Source organism: Eutrigla gurnardus, assembly GCF_963514095.1.
Source record: "Eutrigla gurnardus genome assembly, chromosome: 1".
Taxonomy (NCBI): Eukaryota; Metazoa; Chordata; class Actinopteri; order Perciformes; family Triglidae; genus Eutrigla; species Eutrigla gurnardus.
The window spans coordinates 1,494,369-1,520,018 of NC_139915.1; the positions used below are offsets into that span (position 1 = coordinate 1,494,369).

The 25,650-nt window shown below is 41.3% G+C and overlaps 2 protein-coding genes across 3 annotated transcripts; both read left to right on the forward strand.

Annotated features, from left to right (window-relative positions):
• On the forward strand, positions 1-24,827 carry nedd4a (NEDD4 E3 ubiquitin protein ligase a). Of its 2 annotated transcripts, none has more exons than XM_084018425.1 (29): positions 1-258; positions 1,148-1,221; positions 2,150-2,228; positions 2,318-2,356; positions 2,550-2,603; positions 16,241-16,291; positions 16,686-16,747; positions 16,887-16,989; positions 17,455-17,618; positions 17,705-17,822; positions 18,081-18,245; positions 18,410-18,493; positions 18,684-18,810; positions 18,937-19,196; positions 19,375-19,452; positions 19,628-19,682; positions 19,764-19,822; positions 19,922-19,987; positions 20,129-20,358; positions 20,900-21,021; positions 21,136-21,206; positions 21,296-21,391; positions 21,480-21,553; positions 21,638-21,698; positions 21,777-21,836; positions 21,927-22,034; positions 22,152-22,248; positions 22,454-22,526; positions 23,551-24,827. In XM_084018425.1, the coding sequence occupies exons 1-29, from the start codon at positions 211-213 to the stop codon at positions 23,651-23,653; spliced, it is 2,781 nt and encodes a 926-aa protein (XP_083874551.1). In that variant the 5' UTR covers positions 1-210; the 3' UTR covers positions 23,654-24,827. The 2 variants fall into 2 exon arrangements, with proteins under 2 accessions (XP_083874551.1, XP_083874550.1); XM_084018424.1 differs by having other exon boundaries at positions 2-258; positions 18,684-18,803; positions 18,912-19,196.
• Positions 6,306-10,363, forward strand: LOC311019184 (E3 ubiquitin-protein ligase NEDD4-like). Its single transcript, XM_084018440.1, has one exon. The coding sequence runs from the start codon at positions 7,605-7,607 to the stop codon at positions 8,946-8,948; it is 1,344 nt and encodes a 447-aa protein (XP_083874566.1). The 5' UTR covers positions 6,306-7,604; the 3' UTR covers positions 8,949-10,363.
• Positions 24,828-25,650: the final 823 nt, after the last annotated feature.

The window sequence follows — 25,650 nt, forward strand, 5'->3', positions numbered from 1 at the left end:
AAGAAGGAGGTGGAGGGAAAGAAGTGACGACGGTGTCACAACTAGCCACTGGGTCAGGTTCACTCAATCGACAGGCGTAAACACCCACAGGAGCATAATAGAGAAAGACTAGTGACCGAACATCACAGCAGCCTCCTGCTGACCGGACCACCACCACCGTCTTCTTCTTCTTCTTCGTCGCTCTCTGGGAGGAAGAAGGGCGAGGATACCATGGCTGCACTTTCTCCACAACAGATCCGAGGACTTCAGGCGGATGAGGTAAACTCACGCTGCTATCTCACATCAAACGAGACCGTCACGTCGTTAGCCGGCTGGCTAACTAGTCAACGCTAACTATAGCTAACACTTAGCGAGCTAACTAACTCACTAGCAAGTGTGAACTTGGAGGAGGAGTTGTGTGTTAGCTGTAACGTGTTCATTGTGGGTAGAAAATCGATGTATGTGATCAGCTGCTGTACTTCCCGGCCAATGCTATCAAAAAGGAGAAAGACCTAGCTGTTGACTTCTTTTTTTTTTAGCCAGGAAACACAACAGGCTCCTGGGCTGTTCACGCCTCCCATGTTGGCCAACGGTTGTTTCCCGTCCGCGAACACGCGCGCGCACAACAGTCACGCGCACACACACACACGCACCAAAGCGAGAAAACTGAATTATCTTCTTTGTTGTTGTTGTTAAATCTGCCCTTAAGTGTGTCCAGGTGAGCCCCCATCACTGTGTCCATCACCAGTGGATCAGATTGCGAAATCTCGTGATGATTCACGGTCACGCCGACTTCACAGTAAACCAGGGCTGTGGGTTATGATGGGAAATGAGCAGCGGTGCCAACGATTGTCAGGATGTTACGTCATCATCCTGTAAACACTGATTGTATTGGGGTCGGCTGTGTGCACTGCATGCTTTTCATATTCACATCCCTTCTAGTCACTATTGTATTCCAATACCCTGCTGTCCATGTTTATAGTACACACAGATAGTATACATGTACAAACTGTATGTGTGTACTGAGTATACAGGTAAGTAACACAATACAATATTAAGTATCTACTGGGCTTTCATTAACCATGTGCACATTATTACTAGGCCATCTCTGTCTTTATGTCATTATCATATTCATTAAACACAATAGTCTTTTTTTTTTCTATTTCAGGAAGAATCCCGAGTCCTAAAAGTGAAGGTGATTGGTGGAATTGGGCTGGCCAAAAAAGATATACTGGGAGCTAGGTAAGCTGCAGATAGTTAACACTTACATGTGTTGTATAGCTTGTGATTAGGGCTGCAGCTAACTATTCACTTTAATTAACCTTCGATTAACCTGCATGCATTTCTTTCCATTAAACAGTTCTGAGATCATCAAATTATTTATTTTTTCTGATCGTTTTGTCAATTTGTAAACTCATGTGATGCTAAATTGGTATTGTAACAAAGGAGATAACATCTGTTATTCTTAAAAGAACAAACTAAAGTATTTAGATTATCTGGTATTTTTTATATGCAGATAGCTTTTTGCAAAGCCGGCAATTAATTTGTGAGCATGACTTGGTAATAAGAACTCATTAGGTTAGTCTAGAGCATCTTCTCATCTTTTAAGGCATCTTTAAGCAGCTCTCCACATTCTCTTTGCAGACCTTGTTTGTGCCCTACTTTTAATTAATGAATTAATAAATGTTTACTTCTCTACATCTTGACGCAATCTGACAATCACACAAGAGTTGTTGATGTTAGGCATTCATGTCTACTCCATGTTTAATTAATGTCCTAACCCACAGCAGCCACTTAGTATACTGCTAATGACACAACATTGCTGCAGGTCTAAAGTGGCATAATGACTGGGTAATGGATAATACGATGATGATCAGATTCACGTTTAATGCTTGTCTCAGTGCTGCATCATAAAATCACAATTTCAGTCACTTTGCATCAAGCATGGAGAAGCTGCAACCATTATGTTAACATATCTTAGGTCTGAATGCAGTGCTTGATCTGATTAGACAATGACGTAAACGGTTTTGCCCTTTCCCAGAAACAAAGTAGAGATTCATGGCAGAAGAAGCACACAAACCTCTAATACATGAAGAGAAGGAAGAAGATCATTACTGTGTCTTCATAAGTGTCAACACCAGACCTGAATGTGTCTCTCTCTGTCCTGCAGCGATCCGTATACAAGATTGTCCCTCTATGACCCCATCAACGGAGAAATCACAAGTCTTCAGACTAAAACAGTCAAAAAGGTGAGCGGGTCAACATCTGCATTGGCTTATTCTTGTTTTATTTGCAAACGTATATTCATATTTTGATTTTATTTTCATGTTACATGAAGTCCCTGGACCCAAAGTGGAATGAAGAATTCTTTTTCAGAGTGAGTGAAACTTAAACTAAATTAACATTTTGAAAAACATTTATTGCTTATCTTGTCTTGATATTTACACTCACATGTATGTGCCAGAAGATGATTTGATTACTTTACTGTATGCTTGATCATATGGAACCATAAAATGCTAAAAAAAACAACAGTACTTCAGCAGTTTGATTGTACAACGTTTATGTTTCAGGTTGATCCCACGAAGCATCGTCTGCTGTTGGAGGTGTTTGATGAGAACCGCCTGGTAAGTTATTTAGTTATTTTCAACCTTTCTGTGTATAATTTGGTGGGGATTATTTCATCTACAATGTTTTTACAAGTGTGGCTGTCTTGTTTGACTCTAGGCCTGCCAATAATGATAATGTTCCTTAACGTTTATCTGTTTATAAACTGTCAGATGTCTTTAAATTGTTGGTTTATCTGACCAACTTTATAAACCCAAAGATTTTTAAACGCTGCATTTGAGAAGAAAGAACAAGGGAATGTTTTGTAATTTTGATCCACTCATTGTTGCTGCTCTAGTTCACCTACAAATATGATTTAATTGGTTTCCTGATGTGAAAGACAAAATATATACGTTGTAACCTTCCATCAAAGCTCATTTTTAGTGCACATCATACAGGAGACACAGCCAACCACGTTGTAGTCCTGAAATGTGCTAAACGGTGGCTAACCAGACCTGCTGTATGTCAGTTAGTTATACTTATGGGGTCTTCAAGTCTTTTCTTAACTGTATATTGCTTAAAAGCCCTGGATATGCTCAACATTGACAGGGCTACTAGCTCTGTCCACTGGTCTAAACAAATCTTTGATTATGACCACAAGGTATTGGAAATCAATTTTACGAGCTACTCTTCTATAGAGGGACATATCATCGTTGATAGCTGTAAAGTATGTCTGAAGATTCTGAGTATAATTATTTGTATTTCTAAATGAATACAAAAACAGATATAAAACCTGCTCAGTTAATTCCTCAGGATAAGTGGGGATATTGTCTGAGCAAACCACGAGTTACTCATTTGGAACAGTTTTATTAGAGCATTTCAATCAGAATACAATATGAGTTTATTAAGTAACATATTCAGTAGTGAGTGCATGCACCCTCACCCTCTACTTACATTCAACACAGTTCTTTTATTTACTTGTGGCTGCTTAGTTGTATACATAAGTCATACATATTGTATAAAACCATTTCTTAAATCATCTTGGGAATTAGTTACTTTTGAACTTTTTTAAGCTTGTTATTTCAGATTATGAATATAGCTTCAAACAACTATGTGCTAAGATATAGTGGAGTAATGTCTACCTGAGCAGAGAACGAAGTGGCTCTCCCTCTGTGTGTGTTGTTATCCGGGCTTCTCCTTGCTTTGTTGACATAGTCAGGCTGGCCGTGCGTGTGCATGTTTGTGCATGTGAGCATGACTGGCTAGCTCACAGCCGCCTGCTGTCATATGGTGATTACAGCCGATAACGCCATGTCGAGCGTCGTCACAGGAAAGTAGCTGTGAGCCACTGAGGTATTACCATGTTGAGAGCCATTGAGAGGCACACAAAGTAGTCCCAATCGCTAATCTCACACCTTTTAAATGTATCTGGCAGCTTTCTATCTTGTTGAGTTGAAAGAGTTTGGACTTTTCTTTGCCTCCCCACTGCTTCAGCAACCTGTCCAAACTGGTAGTCTACTAGGTGAACAAGAAGCGGCTAGATTGTCAGAAGAATCAAGTCAGTCCTGATCTGTCAGCCATTAGGTCGTTCCCTTAAAATCCACCATGTACAACATGTCTGATTATCAGGTGGTTGCTTATAAAGGAGAACATTAAACACTTGTTGCAGTTTGCCGTGTTGCACAAGATTTCCCTTCAATTTAAATTGATTTACAGTCCCACTGCAAACACACGTGTACATATAGTCAGCATAAACTAACCCTCTTCTTCACTCTGTTGATTATTTTGTTTGTAGTTTGGCACAAACGTTTCATTCATCTCATTTTGTCAAACAAACATGGGCGTGACTGGTTCGAGGCTGCCATGTCATGCTGCAGGATATTTAGTACAGCATTTGGAGGGTGTGTCAGCACTATGAACATGTGACACTCGGAGGAATGAGCTAGAAACCTAGAAACCTAGCAGGTTCATTGTAGAATATTGTTCTTTATTAAAACTTAATTGTGTTTGTCATCCACAATTTCATCGGGTGTCTTTTATTATTTTACGTCTGCTACTTGTTGAGGAGGTTTAGCTGATTCGTAAATGAGGAGAAGTGAAGGGCTGCTCCACGTGCCACCATGACAGAGCAATTATCTAACAGTGTTGTCCTTCCTGGTGTGAATTACACACTTACAGTGGATGACACATACAGTATCGCACACATTAGTAGTGTAATGATTCATGCGATGCATCCATTGTCAGTCCTACCGATTCAACTAAATCCATCTGCTAAAATAGATAAATAGAAGGAATCGCTTTGGTTTCACCAATAATCAATATAAATGCGTTAAATCTTATGACACGCTCTCCCCTGCCAGCATGTAGCCGATTTAAACATGTTCAAAATAACTGAGCAATGGACTACTTTTTCATAGAATGAATATATTTAGTAAGTAATTCTGTGGTCTGTTTATTTTTTCACCTTTCAGAAGAATACAGATCGTCTCACTCGCATTATTGCATGTTTATTTCATGGATATAGAATTTTGGTTAAAAGTTACTGAATCGAATCGTGGTTAACAGAATCAACGAATCGTTCCCCCCTTAAAAATTTGTCCTTGAATCAAATCGCCAACTTCCTAATCGTTAATCGAATCGCCTTGAAGCCAAAGATTCACACCCCTAGGACACATACAATTCTAAATAAGACGCTTTTTAAGGTTTCCTTTCTGCTTTCACACGCTGGTAGACATGTCTGTGTAGCAGGCCCTTTGTCACTTCCACAGACAGCATGAATAGATGGTATGCGCTAGACATTACCATATGCAGACGTTTCCATGGTTACTCCCCTTGAATGAATGGCCACCATGAATTCACATAGAAAACACTGATAAAATGGTAAAGTTGTGCATCCGATTGCACAGATTAATGAAGACGTTTTTTACTGAAAGTTGAAGGCTAAAAAGAAGAGAAGCAACCACGCTTTCCAAACCTCTCTGAAAGTAAAAGTGAAGAAACTGGTCCCAACCTGTCCTGATAGTGACATGTGCCCACAGACAACCAATTTATCCTCCAAAGGCCTGCAAGTCCTGCTTTAAGGTATCTAAATGTCAGCAGGCGTTATTCAGTGCAACGATAATTACATGTTCTGCTGCCCTAACTATGTGTAGCTGAACAGATGTGCATCAAGCTTAACACACTTGCAAATAAGGTTGCATTGGACATTTCTACTAGAAGCATTTGTAAAACTGTGATAACAGTATTCGGACAACAGATTCAGTGATGGTAAATTAAAATCAGACAATTATGAGATTTCATAAAGCCAAAGAAAATAAATAATTGGTACAGAAACAAGGACAAGCTGTCAAATTACATTGTGCTTCATGTAAGGAAGAAAAACATTATCATCAGTCCCCATAGGAAGTCCAGGACAGTACTTAATCTAGAATAAATAATAAGAATAAAACACACAACTGTTAGCCTGATGGTAATTCAGTACAGATCGTTAATAACTATTTCAAAATGGTGTTTTATTCCCCTCCAGATATCGCAAAGCTCCCCATTCACAGCCGTTATAGCAGATTGTTTTGCCACTCGGTTGTGGTGAGGGTTGGTTGTCGAACACCATGTTAACACATTTAGCAACTTGTTAGCCTAAATCATTACAGCCACACCTGCTGATTGACAGAGCCATCCTCTGTCTCTCACTGTGACTCTAAACCATTCTGATAGTATATATTGCTTGTCCTTCAGTGTTTGGTGTCATAATTAATATTGCGCTGTAACAGGTAGCTGTGCTTTATTGTTGGCCTGTTACACCATTACTGTATGACTTTAATGTATTAACATTTGATTAAAAGTGTAGTATGCGTCACCAGTCTTATCTAATGGTCTATTCACCCCCATCAATTCAATCTGTTTTTGGCCAGATGAGATAATGGTCACATGGTTTCCTGGTCATGTTGATTCAAAAAATAGGCAGCAGCAGCGGCGGCGTTCTTAGGTGAATCATGTCTTTATCCTGGCTGTGTGTCTTACTATTACACCTTCTGCTGAAACTGATTTGGATGCATGCTAATGCCCCTAAAGTAGGCCAGCCTGACTCACAATAGGTTGCCATTAATAAATCGGACTGTCAGCAGCCATGGAGAGGAAATCAGACCGGCACGGACTGTTACATGGGGTGTCGTATAACAGGTGTCGGGTCACCGTCCAAGCTCGTTCTCGTCTTCGTGTGTTTTCTGTAGACAAGCAGAGAATGTCACAGCTTACTTTATTTCTGTTTAACACATTCTCTATTCATTCGCACGCCCAACATTTTCTGAAATATTTCTTTGCTTTCGTTACTTTTGTGTGAAATAATTTTGCTCACTTTCCTGCATATTTTCACAAGCTGTCATGGTTTGTTTGTGTGCGATGGGATTTTGCAACCCAGTCCTCAGTTTGATACAGAATTGTGTTGAAGCCGTTCCCTTTCGATTTCCTGCAATTCAATAGCAGTGGGTAAAAATATTTGTGGGGGCACAGAGCAGTAGAAACATTAGAAGCATAGCCGCAGCAGGAAGTAGAGTCTTGAGTGAGCGGCCTGGGGCAGATGTAACCGTTTACCAGAGCCTCGCTCTCAGATGCAACGTAGAGGGCTACCATGTTGTTGTTTTCCCCAAAGGGGTGAACAGGAGTGGGACAGCTGGAACAGACAGGAGGTGTTAGATATTAATCTGGCTGGAACTCAGCTTAGCTAAGGTTATAAAGCAGGTCAGCAGTGGAAGCGCTGTCCTTTAATGTTTTAGTGTAATTTTGTGTTCCGTATTGGGTTTAAGATCCTTAAAGGGGCAAACCCCACGGATTGCTCTTGTTTCAAAGGTCGTGTGTTTGGGTCATGTCTCCAAACAGAACCACTGACCTCCTCTGACTAAAAGCTGAGATCAGCCTGAAGAGGAATGTAGGTTGTCACCAGAGCTATTTTGGCAATGTACAGCCGCTAATGATTGTGATCACAGAGCGGAGCTCGAAGCAGTTGCTTTGCTTTCCCTTTTTCCTACCGGCAAGTTTGATCATGCAGCTCTCGCCAGCGCTACAGGGATTAGAGAGTTAAGCGAATGGCACGTCGGCTGCGCTTGCATTTTGCGTCAAGGAGAAGCAACACGGACCCTCTGTCAGAAAGCCTCAGCAGCCATGGTGAGGAGAGTGGAGTCAGTGTGTCAGCTCGTAGCCCCGCAGAGAGTCTGGCGCACAGTTCTGTCCACTTGAAGGTGACTCGTCTCTCACAAGACAACGCTAATTTACAGCGCTACTCTTCAGTATTCATACCCAGGGTCAACACTGGAGGATTTAATAAGAAAAGCATTCTGCAGATCTCGCTGCAGCCCCGTGGAAAGCTCAGCGGAGAGCCGGATGGCAGTATAGAGGATGGCGACCCGGGGGCCAGTGAAGGAGGAACAGGCATTGGCTCTGACGGAGGCTCGTGCAGCAGCAGCATGGCCAGCGATGCCGGGTACTGTAGCAGCAACAGCATCTTTGAGTCAGAGGCTTCCGATAAGCACAGGACCACCCAGGAGAGGAGTCTACACTGCTGCAAGTCCAAGGTCCCACTGAGACGGTGTTCCTCCTTGGTTATATTTCCAAAGAGCCCCTGCAACACCCCACCTGCTTCCCCAGTCAGTCCAGTGGCTCTACCTGCTCTCCCACCAGCGAGGGGGTCTCATCAGTCGTCTCTACAGACATCTGCCAGTGAATTCTCACCAGATGACGAGGAAGTGAATTGCAAAGAGTCCATAACCACAGCAGGAAGTGGCCATCGTCTCCCTAAAGGAAGCTGTTCAGCTGAGTTAAGGGACACCAAACACATGGTGCAATTTAATATTCCTTTACAGGATGAACCAAAAGGCACAATGGAGGACAGGGTTAAAATAAGGGAACTTCCATCAACTCCAGACGGATCGAATCGTCACTCTAGCAGCGTGCTGGTGCACTTTGCCCACCAGAGACCAATGATGTCCGGGATGGGAGCTACAACCACGGCTACCGTCGACGTGGAAAATCCTCAGATTCCCAACTCCGCCACACAACCCGAGGGTGAACACAACCCTTGCAAAAAACTGTATCGTAGTACTTCTGCTTGTTTGTTCTCCTCAACGAAACCTTCAGAGAAAAACCATGGGGTTTGTTCGTCAGTGAAACGACCCGAGGAGAACCATTGTCATCGCGCCATACAAAGGAGCTTTTCCCTGGAGGTGCCCTACGCTAACACTGGGATTACATGTCACGTTTCAAATCCAAAACTCAGTAGCCCTTACCCTCCACATGTGCATATTCATTTGTCTCCTTGCTGCCCAGCTAAGTTGCCTAACGCTGTTACTGATGTAAACACAAGCCACGAAGGGAGTAACATACCAAAGAGCCTGGTTCAACACACCACGGTGAGTGTTACGTTTGTTCATTAAAACATGCTGATGCTGCCTGATCAACAGGAACAACCTTAAATGCCTGGAAATTAAAGGAACAATTCACTCAAAATCAGAAATGTATCTCCTATATATTACCTATATGTATCAACTAGTTTGTTTTGATGCAAGTTTTGGAGATATTGACCATATAGATGCCTTCTCTCTAATGCAATGGGACTATATTGCTTGCGGTGCTTGCAACAGCAATGTGTCTTTCCAGAAATCATGGGTAGGTTACGTAAGATAATCACACACCTTGTTGTGAGCATGAAGCTAGTCAACTCGCACCAAAACAATCTAGATTGCAATAGCACCACAGGGAAGAGGAAAATATATATTTTTCATTTAGGGTGAACTGTCCCTTCAACAAATGAGAGGCAGACGGCTCTCAACCAAGCATTTACATGACACAAAACGGCCCTATGGAAAAACAGTGGAGTCACCTATAATGTTGTTTAACTGGTTCAAGTAGATTCCATAAGGCTTCGGTTTGACAGCTCAGGTGACGTCACTTTTGCTTTGGTGTACCGATTCGTCGGAATAGAAATGCTGTGATAATGGCTCTCTCCTTTACTGCTATCGCCATTCAAATCCTTAAAACTCTGTTTACTCTGGTGCAGCCATTAGGCTGACCACAAGGAGCGACATTCAGTAACCGAGAAGATCGCTACAGCTAAGTCATGCAATTAACGAGCCCAATGTGGACAAACATTCAGATGGATTCGGTTACATTACAGTAAAGCCATTTGCATATTGGTTTCCCCAAAAAAAGCATGAATGAGAAGGAAAATGTTTCATCTTGTGAGTCTCTTTGTTTGTTGGTGTGTGTGTGAAGACAACTTTAGAACAATTCTCCATTTTTACTATTCTGTTAGTGCTATGAGTAATCGACTAAGTACTCGACTAAGTATTTACCCGTGCTAATTTTAGTGGTGGGAAAAGCGGTGCCCCTTGCTGATATAAATAAAGTGCCTCTGAAATATTCCCCCTGACTCCAGATAGTCTGGTGGTCTGTAGCACTGCCCAGTCCCGTGGATTCAAATTTAACAGCATGATACTAGAGCAGTGCACACTCATGCCAGCCATCTGTGGACATGGTGTGTGTATGTGTGGTGGGGGTAATGTAGGCAGGATGGGAGCGTGAGCCTTTCCCAGTAAAAGGTTGGCGCGTTCCCTTCCCTATGGGTCCCCCTGCCAGGCAATGTTTGTGAAGTATTAGGTGTCAGACCCCCCCCTTGCATTTAGCAGGTTGTCAAGTAAGAAGGTCTCCTCTTTACCTAATTAGCCAGTTCATTTACTTTTAATGATCTAAATTGTATTTTCTTACTTTGAAATGCCTGTGAAATACCACTATCAAGAATATTAATTTCACATGAGCTCGTCACGTAGCATACCCCCTCTTAAAATCTGCTTCAAATACTACACACCTTGTTTACATTCTGACCGTATCTGACCACGACGGAGCAAAAACAAGGCGATTCACACACAATATGTATATTGAAATTCAATAACTTGTAAGCACATGTATTAAAATATACCTATGCTTGTCTTTAGAGTTCGTCTCACCCAGAAATTGTTGTGGGGTTTTTTTTTTAATGCTAGTAATTTTCCTTACTGGATGTAGCTGAATGAACTTTGTACTCTGAAATGTGTTTCCTTTTAGTTCAGCTGTAAAAATGATCACCTCATGCCTACAAACAGTCCAACAAAAGTGTTTAATGTGTCTACTACATTTACAAGTCAATACCCAAGTCAATGGGCAAATAAACAGCTATAACAATTCTAAACAAAATCAAAATCTACCTATCCCTATCCCTAGATGGGCTATATGTGACATCTTTGGTAATTTCAGAGACAAGCTACTGTGGCGGGTTTACTGAGATGTTTTTTTTTTTTTAAATATTGCAACAATAGAACAGGCTGATGCATTATGCATTTAATGTGTCAGTTGTGATGAAGCTGGTTGTGGTGGGGGTTTAATCCTACAATGGAATTTTTTATGAACTTAAGGTCTGCTGTTCTTATCTGCAGCGCCCTCATAACCCTGTATACCTCATCTCACGAGTTAATGAACAACCAGTTTGTTGCCACATTTTATAAGCAAGGTGAAGAACACGACTCTGTTGTAATAAGGAAAAACCCCACGAACCCAAATGTAGTATAAATGACACTAACGTAACTATAATTTAAGTTGAGCATGACCTACGTGTCATTATGCAGGGTCCAGATTTGATAGCCTCAACTTGCTGCCACGGTGCATTTCCTCGTTCGAGCTGGAACTCTTTCAGATTCCTTCAGAAGTGATAACATGGGGTTAAGAGAAGTCATCCATTATAAAAGGGCTCAGCAACACCAATGTTAACTTTTAGGCTTCAACGGTAAAAACTGCAATAAAGCAAGTGACCAAGAAAAAGATGAGCTCCTCTTTTCCTTTTAAGAGTTAAAACAAATATGTTTGGTTTCCATCATCACAACAAACGAACGAATCAGACATGGTGTTACTGCCTCCTGCTGTGACCGCAAATGGTTTCAGATGTGGGGGGAAAAGGGCTTCCTCATTTTACAGCGTTGACTTAACTTTGTCATGATTATCAAGCAAAGTCTCTGCAGCTCTGCTAGGCTCATGACAACTACATTTTGTCTGAAGAATGGAAGGAAGCTGCTTTGTATCTTGTTGGTAATCAGAAACTAATTGTAGATTTGGGTTCATGCATTCTAGCCTAAAGAAGTAGAGCTAGTTGTAACATTTACTCTTGTCTAGATAGCTGGTTGTGGAAATTCTTGTGAAACCCACCGAGTGGGCAATTACCTAGTTTCTGCCAGCTCAGCTGTTTAGACTTGATTGGTGGGAGGGGCTAACCCTGCATATAAGTAGCAGCCAGTGAAACTTCTGTTCAACTACATTTTGTCTGAAGAAAGGAAGGAAGCTGCTTTGTATCTTGTTGGTAAGTCAGAAACTAATTGTAGATTTGGTGCGCAGGTGGCGGAGTGGTTAGAGCGCATGCCATGTACGAACGTACGTACGCAGCCGACCCCAGTTCGAATCCCGGCCGGAGGTCCTTTGCTGCCTGTCACACCCCCTCTCTCTCCTATGTTTCCGATCTATCCACTGCTAATAAAGGCGTCTATGCCTCAAAAAAAAAATCTTTGAAAAAAATTAACTAATTGTAGATTTGGGTTTAGGCATTCTGTGAGTACAGCTAGTTGTAACTTTTACTCTTATCTAGATAGCTTGTTGTTTAAATTCTTGTGAAGCTCTTCATACTGCATACAATTACCTAGTTTCAGCCAGCTCAGCAGTAGTCTATAGACTTGATTGAAGGGAGGGGGCTAACCCTGCATATAAGGAGCAGCCAGTGAAACTTCTGTTCAACTACATTTTGTCTGGAAAAAGGAAGGAAGCTGCTTTGTATCTTGTTGGTAAGTCAGAAACTAATTGGTCCACAGTCGACCACCAAATCCTCCTCTCCACTCTGGCTGAACTTGGCATCACTGACTCTGCTCTCACCTGGTTTACATCATACCTGACAAATCGCACCTTTCAGGTCACATGGAATGGCTCTATGTCCAAACCCTGTTCTCTGGACACGGGTGTCCCTCAAGGCTCAGTATTAGGACCGCTTCTGTTCTCACTATACACCAGATCACTAGGCTCTGTTATCACATCACATGGATTCTCTTAACATTGTTGTCATCACAGATGACACCCAGCTATTCCTCTCTTTTCCCCCAACTTCCGACACTCACCACCATCGCTGAAATCAAACAAATGTCGCTCAGCAAAGTCCAGACTCTTCTCTGTTCTGGTCCTCAGTGGTGGAACGAACTCCAATGTCCGACCAATGTCAGGACAGCAGAGTCACTGCCATCTTCTGAAAAGGCTCAAGACTCACCTGTTCAGACTTCACCTCGACTCTACATAGCATGACCCACTAAAGTTCTTACCTATAGCACTTTGATCATAGCACTGTTGTTCTTAAGGTATGATTGCTCAACACCTACTACTTTACTCAGACCTAACACTTGTTTCTATTTTTAGCTCTTATTTTATCGGCAACGATATGTTGTAGTTTCTTTTTCTTGACAAATGTACTTATTGTAAGTCGCTTTGGACAAAAGTGTCTGCTAAATGCCCTAAATGTAAAATGTAGTCATGAGTCTCTTTGCCAAAATACAAGTAGACACTTTGTTTGCCTGTTCCAATAACTTTAGCTTGGTTGCTCTTCAGAAGTTAAGGTTTCACAAGCCGCTGTCCACCTGTTAAAAGCAGTTAGTCATTGCCCAGCTATGATGGATATCACTGAGCTTTCTCCACGGATGCCCAAACATGTATCTATAGCTGTTTTCTACAGCCTCATACAGTCCATGGTCAGCTCTGCTTAATGCCACATGCTAAACTGAGTTGTACATAGTGTCATATTCAGAGATGCTCTGAATGGACATTTCTCTATGGCTATCTTTTCATCTTGGGCTGTCTTGTCATGCGTCCAAAGCATACACTTCTAATTCGTTAAGCATGGCCTGACTTCACCTAGCTCCCACAGAGTTACAAGGAAAGAGACGGCTTCACTTGGAGGAAAACTCTGTTTGTAACTGATATAGACGTGACCTTCTTGACTTCTTAATCCAGCAGGGGCAATTATCACTATTAGCCTGTAATTGTTTATGCATTGCTGTTTATGGAATAGTGAGTTTAAATTTGACAGAGGGATCCGTTGCCCAATTAGACTGTGATTGTTTGTATATAGTTCCGTTTCTCATCGTCTGAGTAGTAGTAGTCTTTACTGATAAATATTATTGTTGAGGTTTCCAAAAGCTACAGAAGTAGTGGGTGACTGTTACACGGGCGTTGGGCTTAAGTATAACATCAAATATACTGTGGTTTTAGTGAGTTTAGATGATGATAGATCTGATCTGTGCTGACAACTGATGTGAATGTGACACTAAAATGTTATCCTAGATATTGTACTTTGATTTATAAAATAAGATATGAGAAAAAATGCCATAATATGAGATTACCCACACAGTTATAATTTGGAACAGGACACTGAAGTTTCTATTAACTCCAATGTCTGTCAGTAGACTCGAGGCTTTTTCATTTCTTTACAGTTTATGTGGAGGAAAACAGTGCATGACAATGTTTTATATGAAACCACACTACTTTGTATTCTGTATACATGCATACATTCTTGTAAATCTTCGACTATTGGTAAACTAAAATACCAAATAGGAACACAGATTCTAACTTTAAAAATCCTGTGGACTGTGGATCAATTCAAAGTTTATAGTGTCATATCACAACAGTAGTTGCTGTTTCTCCGGAGCCTTTTCACATGGAGCGGGACTAGAACACGCTCATGAATGCATTAGAGTGGCGAGAAAAAACTGCCTTAACGGACTTTGGGCATAAATCTCAAGCAGACCAGGCTCTTTGGTTCCATCTGCATTTGGTGTTGGTAGTAATATTAGCAGTAGTACTAATATTAACAGTAGTCGTCCATGGTGGCAGGCACAGCCAGGTTTAGATGGTTATATCTCCAACATGTCGCTCCCGGGAGGAGACGCATTAGAAACGGCAGAAATGCAGATTTTAATCCATTTCTTTAATCAATACACAGCTGCCTTAATAATACTAGTAAGCTTCAAACAGGCCCACGGCGGCGGTGCAGTCAGGAAGACGAGAAAGCACAATGACACAGAGAGAGAGAGGCAGTGTATTATTATAGATCCCCCTACTCGAGGCCTATAGCAGCATAACTAAGAGCCGGTCCAAGGAAAGCCTGAGCCAGCCCTAACTATAAGTGTTGTCAAAGAGGAAAGTTACAAGCCTGCTCTTAAATGTGGAAACTGTGTCTGCCTCCCGAACCAAAACTGGAAGATGGTTCCACAGAAGAGGGGATTGATGGCTGAAAGCTCTGGCACCCACTCTACTTTTGGTGTGTACATAAATATTACCACCATGAATGCCACTGAGACCTCTTTAAATATAAATAGTTTAGAACACGTCACTGTCAAGGAAAGGCTACCCCAACTCAAAATGCACTGCCACCATTAAAGCCACCCACTAGAAATGGAAAGCGACTACAACTTGCTAATTAGTAATGAGAACAAATATATTTTTTCAAGAAAAAATAACGATTTCCTCAGTTGAGTGGATTTGCTGCCTTACTTTATTCTTTTGAACTATTATCATCTCGAGCTTTGGGGAATTGCATTTGTCATTTTCACTATTTTCTGCCATTAAGTACAACAAATGATTAATTAGTTACTTTAATGAAGTCATAATTAAATAATGAAAATAATTGTTACTAGTAGCCCCATTTTAGCTGTCAGTCTTTTCTAGAGACTGAATTTAGGTCAACAACATTGCTAGCAGTGTGTAGCAAGTCTTTAATAGATGGCTTGTGTCTTACACCATTGTGGTTAAAGTATTTTTAAAAATAAAATACATATAGTTGAGATACTGATATGAGCTGCAAGGGGCTGGTGTGCATGTGGCTGTGTCTTTTCACTTGGACTTAACTGCTTTTCTTGACTGCACTGTTAGACATGCAAGGGCAGGACGAAGGAGGCCTCCATCTATATCTGTTCACGTAAACACTCTATACTGCTGTTAGAACGTTTGACCTGCCACAGGTGTTAATTTGGTCACAAAGCTGACTCCCACTGTGCAGTGTGTGTTTGCCTTCAGCCCTCTGCCTTCCAGACCGTAATGGCTGCACTAAAGGCATGCAGTGAATGTGTGAAGTGTTCAAAGAAAAGACAGTTTATCTGACAAATGCAACATTATTTTGGTCCCAGGCTCTCCAGCAGTAAGACAGTCGGCCATTCACTGTGGGCTAATAAACACATTCCTATCGAGGCTACATACTAAATATATATGGTAATGGATCAAGTCAAATGACTTGCATTGTTTCAAGTAGAAAAGTGCAGTGTTCTGTTTAATTTAATTATTAAATATATGTGTAGTTGATGTGGTAGACAAAGAATTCACTGTCAGACACACAGCATGGTTCTGTGGGGATATTACATTGTTTTCATTGGCCTAAAGACAGCTGAGTAACAGGACATGTCTCGGCCTGTCCTCTGTGTGTGTGTGTGTGTGTGTGTGTGTGTGTGTGTGTGTGTGTGTGTGTGTGTGTGTGTGTGTGTGTGTGTGTGTGTGTGTGTGTGTGTGTGTGTGTGTGTGTGTGTGTGTGTGTGTGTGTGTGTGTTCAGAAGGAGATAATATTGTCATGATCCTGACATCTGTGCATGACCCCCCCCCCCCCCCTCTCTCTCCCTGTCAGACACGTGATGACTTTCTGGGACAGGTGGACGTCCCATTGAATCAGATCCCGGTGAGTCCTTAGTGGCAGGAAATCCTTGTTCTTTGTATATTGGTATCTATGACTTGTTTAAGTTCACGTAAGTTGTAATTTATATTGTTTATAACTTTAGCTCTGGACCTCACCCATGTCATCATGTAAATATAACCATGCACACCCTTATTCTAGCGTCTGTTCCACATCGTTGTCTATAGTTTTGGAAACACAGTCTGCCATGTTTATGTTATGTTCCTGGTTTTGTTTCATTATAAATACAACACCCACAGTTTGCCCTTGTGGTACACTGTCACCATCATCAGTATCTTTAGATATACAGTACTGTGTTCAAATACACTGCCGGTAGATTTATTCATCTGTTAAAATGTTAGGACTAAAGATTTCCTTTTATTTTGTTTATTTTTCTCAGACAGAAAATCCTAATACAGAAAGGCCATACACATTCAAGGATTTTCTGCTTCACCCACGAAGGTTGGCATGATTTCATTTACGTTTATTTGCACGAGAAATAATAGGTCACAGTTCATACTTTTTATTTTATTTTTTTTCATGTTTGACTATATTTATTTCTTCCTTGTTCAAAAAATAAATACATTTGTTGGTCACGCAGTCACAAGTCCAGAGTCAAAGGTCACCTGCGGCTCAAAATGACGTACCTGCCGAAAAACCCAGGTTCAGAGGAGGAAACGGCAGAACAGACTGAGGACACGGACGTAAGTTTGGCTCTTGTTCAGTAAGAATAGAATCTCCTATGAGCTTCATTGGGGAACGCAGATCCTCTTGTGTTTAGTTTGCCTTTACACTGATTCTTCTTACCTGCTCACAATAGACCACCTCTAGCCTAAAATTAGCTTATTTTCTATCTATGGAATCAGTTACAGCAGAGACAACGATTGTGTATCATTGTGCATCATCACACATGGAAATAATTTAGACTGGTCATTTAATATCTCCACATTCAACTGCAACCCCTAAGTGTGTCTTAAAACACAAAGTTCATGAGTTTATCTCATTCTTGTTCCCCTTCATGCCTTTCTAAAGTTTGCTGATGATGTCTTCAATTTTAAGCCAACTCCAGTGTTCATCGTAGTGAATGAATTTTCTTAAACAGCCGACATTAGCATACTGTCTCCAACCTGCCTGTGCTGCCTTCTTATAACTGTGTTTATGTTGTGCAGCCTGGTTGGGAGTTTCTGGAGTCTCAGGACATGTCAGGTCCCAGACAAAGCCAGCTGCTGCCTGCTCTGCCCCCTGGCTGGGAGGAGCGGCAGGACAACCTGGGAAGGACCTACTTCGTCAATCATGAGAGCAGAACCACTCAGTGGCGACGACCTACAATCCAGTAAGACTGCTCCCCTCTCACCAGCAGGGTTACATCACGTTCACTGTTAGTGTTGTAATGATAGAGTGTGTGTGTGTCCTAAACAGGGACGGCGATGTGCAGATGCAAAGAAGACAGAACAACAATATGGACACGGAGCATGTTTTTAATGCACGCAGACAGATCTCAGACCCAGATGAGAACCCGACACGAGAGTCTCCTGAGGTAGTTTTCACACCGTGCTGAGGGGGAAGGATGTGAAGTCTGTTCTGATAGCTATGCAGATGCCATGTTGAAGCCATGTGTTGTGCTGCAGTGTTCTGGCTTGTCCTCTTAGGGTTTTGGTGCTAACACTTGAGGAAATAACTTGTAGGTATATCCTACAGAACCCTGTATAGTTAAAGGAGTGCATTGTGGTTGGATCTAACCTTGAACCAGACCCCCACTCTCTTTTTGACAAGTCTCATCCGTCTCATGTTCTAGAGCTGGGAAATCATAACAGAGGACGAGTCCACCACGTACCCCACTGATAACCAGCTTATATCACCTCCACCCCATGGCCCCGCGGAGTTTCTGCCGTTCCGCGACGAGCCTAGAAACACTCACTTCTCCGGGGCCACAGCTGGCGAGCTGCGCACCTCCCAGGTGGTGAGTCATTTTCAGTGCAGCATACGGTTCTGGTTACGGGAAAGTCAGACGAATAGAGTCTCACAATGAGATTAAAAGGAGCCACACATCTTCAGTGAGAGAGAGGGAGAGATGGGAAAAGTCTATATCACATTAACGGCCAAGTGACCATTGTTGTCCTGCAGGATCATGCTAGTAATTCAAGCCATTCCAGTCGCAGAGGAAGTGCCCAGACTTCAACGGGAGAGGAACATCCTGTTAATCCTGTGGTGGGTATTTCCCTGTTCAAGTCACTCCTTCCTAAGTTTTACCAAACTGGTCATGTCGCTGATTTTGTGGGCAGATATCAGTGTTCAAGTGTTTTCTTTAAGCTACGAGTTCCTGTGGTGTGGAATTTAGGAAATAGTTGTATTGAGTTTATGTGTTTCACTGTTTTCTTTTTTTAATGTAATTCAACAGCTAATTCCAACCTCAGCCGGCCTGCCTCCAGGCTGGGAGGAGAAGAGAGACACTAAAGGAAGACGTTACTTTGTCAACCACAACAGCCGAACCACTTCATGGACACGACCCCTCATTCAGGTACCAAGTGTTTCCTTTTATGTGTATATTTATACTGATAGAGGCCACATTTATCTGATAGAGGCTCAATTTTTGAACCCAATTTCTCCACACCTCTTCATATACTAGAGAACGTCAGAGGCACCACCACCAGCACCACCAGCAGCACCACCAGCACCACCACCAGCAGCAGTAGCAGCAGCAGCAGCAGCAGCATCAACACAGAGTGGTGCAGGTGTACCCCAAAGCCTGACTCCACCTCTACCACCCATGTCCCCTGAGGAGTCTCCTCAGCACATCCCAAACCCCGAGGCCACACAGGACTCCGGCTTCCTGCCCGCTGGCTGGGAGGTTCGCAGCGCTCCCAGTGGACGACCCTTTTTCATTGATCACAACACCAAGACTACTACCTGGGTGAGAAAGCAGCGAACCTCACAACCAGATCATACTGGGGCCAAACAGTTGGGGTTTCAGTTCCTTTAATGTCCACAAGGGGCTGGTCTCGATTGCAAAGTTACCTCTTTTTTCGAACGTGTGGCATGGTGTAATTATTTTCTCTTGGATTGAAACATGTTTGTTTTCCTCTGAGCAGGAAGATCCTAGGCTGAAGATTCCTGTGCAGATGAGGAAGACCCCCTCACTCGACCCATCTGACCTCGGCCCTCTGCCGGTAAATTCAGCCTTCACAGTACCAACTTTAGGATTTAGATCTCATGCAAAAATACTATTTTACACCTTATGTGTTTGTGTTGTAATATCCATTCAGTGCTCATAGCACTGTCTGTTTTATTGAACAGTCTTAAACCCGTTTATTAAAGAATGTGTTATTCTTCATTTCTTCCTAGCCTGGCTGGGAGGAGAGGGTCCACTCCGATGGGAGGATATTCTACATAGATCACAGTGCGTATAATGTTTCATACAACTAAACAATGTATAGGTTTCCATGTTAATGATTGGCCTCTGATGTATTATATTTAACAGACACCAGGACCACTCAATGGGACGATCCCAGATTGCAGAACTCAGCTATAACTGGACCAGTGAGTATAGATTATATGTGACAGATTATTCTTCAGCACAGTGTAGGTCTTAAATCTAAGATGGATTTGTCACTGAACGCTGCTCTTTGTTGGTAACAGGCAGTGCCTTATTCCAGAGATTATAAACAGAAGTATGACTACTTCCGGAAGAAGCTGAAGAAACCGGTAAGTGTCGTCAAAGAGCGACCGTAACCATAACAAACGACTCTAATGGTGTTGCTTTTACCAATAATATCAGTTTATCACTTTCACATAATAGATGATCATAAACGTTCTTCTTAATGAATGCAATATATTTCCACGTAGGCTGACATCCCAAACCGTTTTGAGATGAAGATGAGACGTAATGCGGTGCTGGAGGACTCGTACCGACGCATCCTCTCAGTGAAGAGGGCAGACCTGCTGAAGGCCCGGCTGTGGGTGGAGTTTGAGGGTGAAAAGGGGTTGGACTATGGTGGCTTGGCCAGGGAGTGGTTCTTCCTGATGTCCAAAGAGATGTTCAACCCGTACTACGGACTGTTTGAGTATTCTGCCACGTGAGTCCAAACACTGCCTCTTTTTTGACCTCCTGTAATGATCTTATACATCATGAAGGTGTGTTTAGAAGACAGTCCTTTATTCCAACATGGGGAACATGTACTAGAACAGCAATGTAAACACATTCAGGACAGATATTCTGCTTTTAGGGCTGAGAGGTCCAGAGAAATGTGTGAAAATACTAATTCAGAGACATACACATAATGTATCATGCCTTATATTGTGTTTTTGTTGTTGTTGGGAAGATACATTTATATTCACACATTTAAATGACCTAAATGTAAATGTTAGGATTCAAATTAATCATCACCTTCACTGTCCTATAAATGGGGTGAGGAAATCTGTCATTGTGAAATGTAAACTGAGCAGCTATTTACATAACTTGTGGTGACGACTAATGAAAATACATACTATCACAGAAGTGTATTCCTTATAATAGTGGCATTTTAAAAATGCAGCTAAGCAGTAATAATGTTTTGTCAGGAACCAGGACGGCAGATTTAGGGAGTTATTTATTCACATGAATATTTTGTCTTCCAGGGACAACTACACGCTGCAGATTAATCCTAACTCAGGTTTATGTAATGAGGACCACCTGTCCTACTTCAAGTTCATCGGCCGCGTGGCCGGCATGGCCGTGTATCACGGCAAACTGCTCGATGGTGAGTGCTCCCTGATTGTATCAATGTTGGTGACGGCAGAGGGAAAAACAAAGGAATTAGAGTAAACTGTGTGATTTTTATAGATCCTGACATTGTTGTTCATGTCCTTCAAAGCTTTCTTCATTCGACCTTTCTACAAGATGATGCTGCAAAAGCCGATCACTCTCCAGGACATGGAGTCTGTTGTGAGTGTCGAGTTTTCCACCACAAACTGCCAACAATTAAGTGAATCGGGTAATCTGGGAGACATTAATTTTGTGCGTTGTCGTTTCAGGACAGTGAATATTTCAACTCCTTGAAGTGGATTTTGGAAAACGACCCGACAGACTTGGATTTGAGGTTCACCATTGACGAAGAGCTGTTCGGACAGGTGTGTTCAAACATGGCGTCTTTGCCTCAACAACCTTTAAATATGTGATAAATCTGTGTAATTTACATGTTATATCCCATTCTTTCAGACTCACCAGCATGAACTGAAGCCGGGCGGCACAGAAATTGTCATCACAAATGACAACAAGAAGGAATACATCCAGTAGGCAACAAAAAAAACACACTTTTTTATCATTAAGTGTTGAAATGATGGTTTGATGCTCATCTGCTGTTTTGTGTTCGACAGTCTGGTGATGCAGTGGAGGTTTGTGAACAGGGTACAGAAGCAGATGACTGCCTTCAAAGAGGTATTTATTCCATAAATGAAATCTATGTAACATAGAAGGCACCATTAAACAGGATAAAGTCATATTCCTGTGTTTTAGGGGTTCTTTGAGTTGATACCACAAGATCTGATCAAGATCTTTGATGAGAATGAGCTCGAGGTGAGTCTGAAAATACCATTGAGATTAATTGCAGAGTCATTACAGAACCATGAATAACGCTGTGTCCACCTGCCGCCTCGTCCTCCACAGCTGCTCATGTGCGGTCTCGGAGATGTGGATGTGAATGACTGGAGAGAGAACACCAAGTACAAGAACAGCTACTGCTCCAACCACGTCGTTATCCAGTGGTTTTGGAAAGTAAGACGACTTTCCATGCCCGGAGCCATCAAGCTCAGCTGTGGACTTTTCAGAGTTTATTCTCCTTTTAAGAAGAGCTTTGTGTTGGTTATTAATCAGTTTATCTGTTTGTGTTAGACGGTGCTGTTGATGGATGCAGAAAAGCGAATCAGGCTCTTACAGTTTGTGACAGGAACGTCAAGGGTCCCAATGAATGGCTTTGCTGAACTCTATGGTGAGAAAACACTTTTTATTACTAGCATTGTTGTGAAAAAGTGGCTTCTTACTCTAGATATTCACTCTTGTATGATTTGAAATGACTGCATCTTTTCCCTCTATATTGTAAAATCTACAGGTGGCCGGGACATTTTCTGTAAATGAATTCCAGTCGAGATGAAGTTGTGTGTGTTTGTCTGATGTTTGATGGTTTTGTTTTCCAGGGTCTAACGGACCACAGCTGTTCACCATTGAGCAGTGGGGAACACGTGATAAACTCCCCCGAGCCCACACATGGTGAGCACTTTTTCCGTTAATATTTTCCGACGTTTAAAAAGGAGAGGGGAGTTGTGCCAAAAAAACAAATTGCTTACATTGCTTTCTGCTCTCCTTGCTGACTGATTTGTTGTTATATTTAGCACTTTGGTTTGTAGGCCGACCAGACATTGTAGTTCAGCTCTAACGTTCAACAATGACATCATTTTACACGGCTTGGATGTTCAGAGCTCAAAGTATCTCTAAATATTACATTATTTGTACCTTGTTATAATAATCTGTGCATGCAAGATTAAAAAAAGATATATTTTCGGGCTTTGGGGGGCTCAACAAGGATGTCCTACCATAACATGGCAAGAAATGATTTGCTTTAAAACCTTGTTGATTAATCGATTCGTTGATTTAATCATCAAATCAGTAAAACTCTCCTCAATGAATCACACACTTTTTGTGTTTACCAGACGCTCATATGTTGCATGAAAAAAGATTTAAAATAACTAATCAACTACAGAAATCTTAGTTGACTAAAACATCGTTACATATCAGCCCTGAGTGTCACATGACACTGAACGTGTGCTTTGCTTTCATCGTCTTATCTTACACTGAGGTTTTATGAAACCATGATAGTGAATGAATGAAGGAATTAATTAATTAAAATAAAATAAAATCCCAAATAATACCTAATTAAGGATATGGTGTTTTGAAGCCCTCTAGTGGCTGGATGCAGTCATGGCTCGCACTCTGCTGTTGGACAACTGGATATAGTTGTACATTTAGCTCAGTGAGACACTTCATGTCACATTCAGTGTTCGAGTCACAGAGAAAGCAAATATGTTACATGAACGGAGGTGTAGGAGATCAGAGCCTATCAGCGACTAAAAGGCATAATATTTCTTGTAAGTCCCTCAACTTTATAGAGGTGCAGTATAATATTGCTGGGCTGTCCCTGAAGAAATATAAATGACCAAATAGCAGCTGAAGTTGTATTTTTTATGACTTGGTGCTTGGATGTTTCCCTCACTGTCTTTACTTTCACCTCGTGAAGCTTCAACCGACTGGACCTGCCTCCTTATGAGTCCTTTGAGGAGCTGAGGGAGAAACTTCACATCGCCATCGAGAACGCACAAGGCTTCGACGGGGTGGACTAGACACGTGCTGACTTTACTGCACGGTGTGGTGAAGCTGTTGATGAGAAAAACAAGCTGTGCGTGAGATTCGGGTCTTAAACTGCCGGCTGTGTGACAGATGAAGGACAGTCGCACAACATTCACTTTGGTCCTCTGTTGAGGAACATGTGGGGGAAAAAGGACATTCAATCTGGAGTGACGGATATTTAATCACTCTACATGTTCTAAAGTTTACAAAGCAAAAATGCAAAGCTGTGTGCTCTATAGCAAAAACATCTAACCTTAAAATATTAGTTTAATTTGGGCTGAATTGCCTCAGACAGACTTTATGTTCTGATTCTCACATCAGGTACTTGTGAGACGAAATCCCTTTAAACATCACGTTGGCCGAACTTGAACAATATTACAAAGAAAATCTTTGTTTTTTTGTTGTTGGGTTCAAATTAAAAGGTGATGGCAGCAACGCGTCGGACGTTTAATCACAATGAATGATAAATTGGCAATTCAACCTAAAAGAAACAGATGTGAAGATATTTTTTCCCTATCATTTAAATTATACACACAATTATACATAATTCATTCCATAACACCAGAATCACTGATGCAACTCCTAAACATGTGCACCTCAAAAGCATTGGTAGCAGGAAATGTGCAAGTTATATACCAGATTGAGCGAAACATTTTGGAAAGTGTATCATTTAGTTGTTATAGTAGTCGTGTACAAATACCAGGACCAGTAAAAGTGCTAAACTAATTATACTGTAGTTTGTATCTGACAACATGCAGTGTTAGATTGTGCTGAAATTCTATGCATAATTGTACATATTGACATGAGATCATCGAATATCGCCGTATTTTTTAGTATTTTTCCGTTATCACATAAATATACTGTACGTTCAAATTAAATGATGAAGCATTTATTGTTAAAACAGTTCACGTCGTGAAAGTCATGAAAATTGGCAAATAATAATTATTGGCGCGGCTCTACGTGAATACATCATTTTCTATTATGATCAGCATCCACTCAAGTTTAACTGTTTGTGTATTAGAGGAGTAAACAAATCTATATACACGTAATATTACCGGCCAGTGGCTCACAGGAACATGACCTGGCAGACTGACCTTATCACACATTTGCATACAGTCGTTTTTATTTTCTTTTGTCGATGAGTGATATCATTTTGTTTTTCCTCAACTCATTATGGGTGTCTAATTGCAGCATGGTACTCTATTTTTAAGAGTACAACTTTAAAAACTGCTTTGTCGATTGATTGTACAGATTGTCTGTTTTCAAAATGAGTAACCACTTGTTTATACCTTTGTAGGAAAAGTACTTCAGCAGTAGTTTTAGCATTTTCTGAGTGGTAAAACATGTGTTTACACTACCTGCCATGTTTACAGGTCGTTGATAAAAGAAGATATCGTGGGCTGGTTCTTGTCTCTGACAACACAATTTTATACTTTATGCTTTTATACAGTGAAGCACTTTGTTAATATCGATGAGTCTTACTTCTGTCTTTGCCAATCTGTCACCTGCAGACTGCTTAAATCGCTCTTGCTCTATGGAAATGATCATATGCTTCAATTGCACATGTGTTTAAATGTTTACATGTGAACATTGCTAAAAATAAGCACATTCTCTTCTTTCACGTATATTTAAAGTTAAATACAGAGGCCTTTGTTTGTAATGTATTATAGAATATGATTGTTTATTGATGTTTTAATCTAAATGGAAGTACTGTTATATATCGTCTACTGAAGAATTATGAATAGAGCAACACTTAATTTCTGATGTATCACATTTTCTTATTATAGAAACTAATTATAACACCAATAAGTGCATTAACACAACAACATACATGCAACATATTTACAACAGTTTAAAGGGTGGAACGACCTGTAGCTGTTAAATCCCAATTTGATGATCTATAGCACACCAAATTGAATATAAATATATTTGAAAAATAAAGAACTATGAAAACCAATATTCAGTGTGTTCATATCTTTCTTTTTTGCTA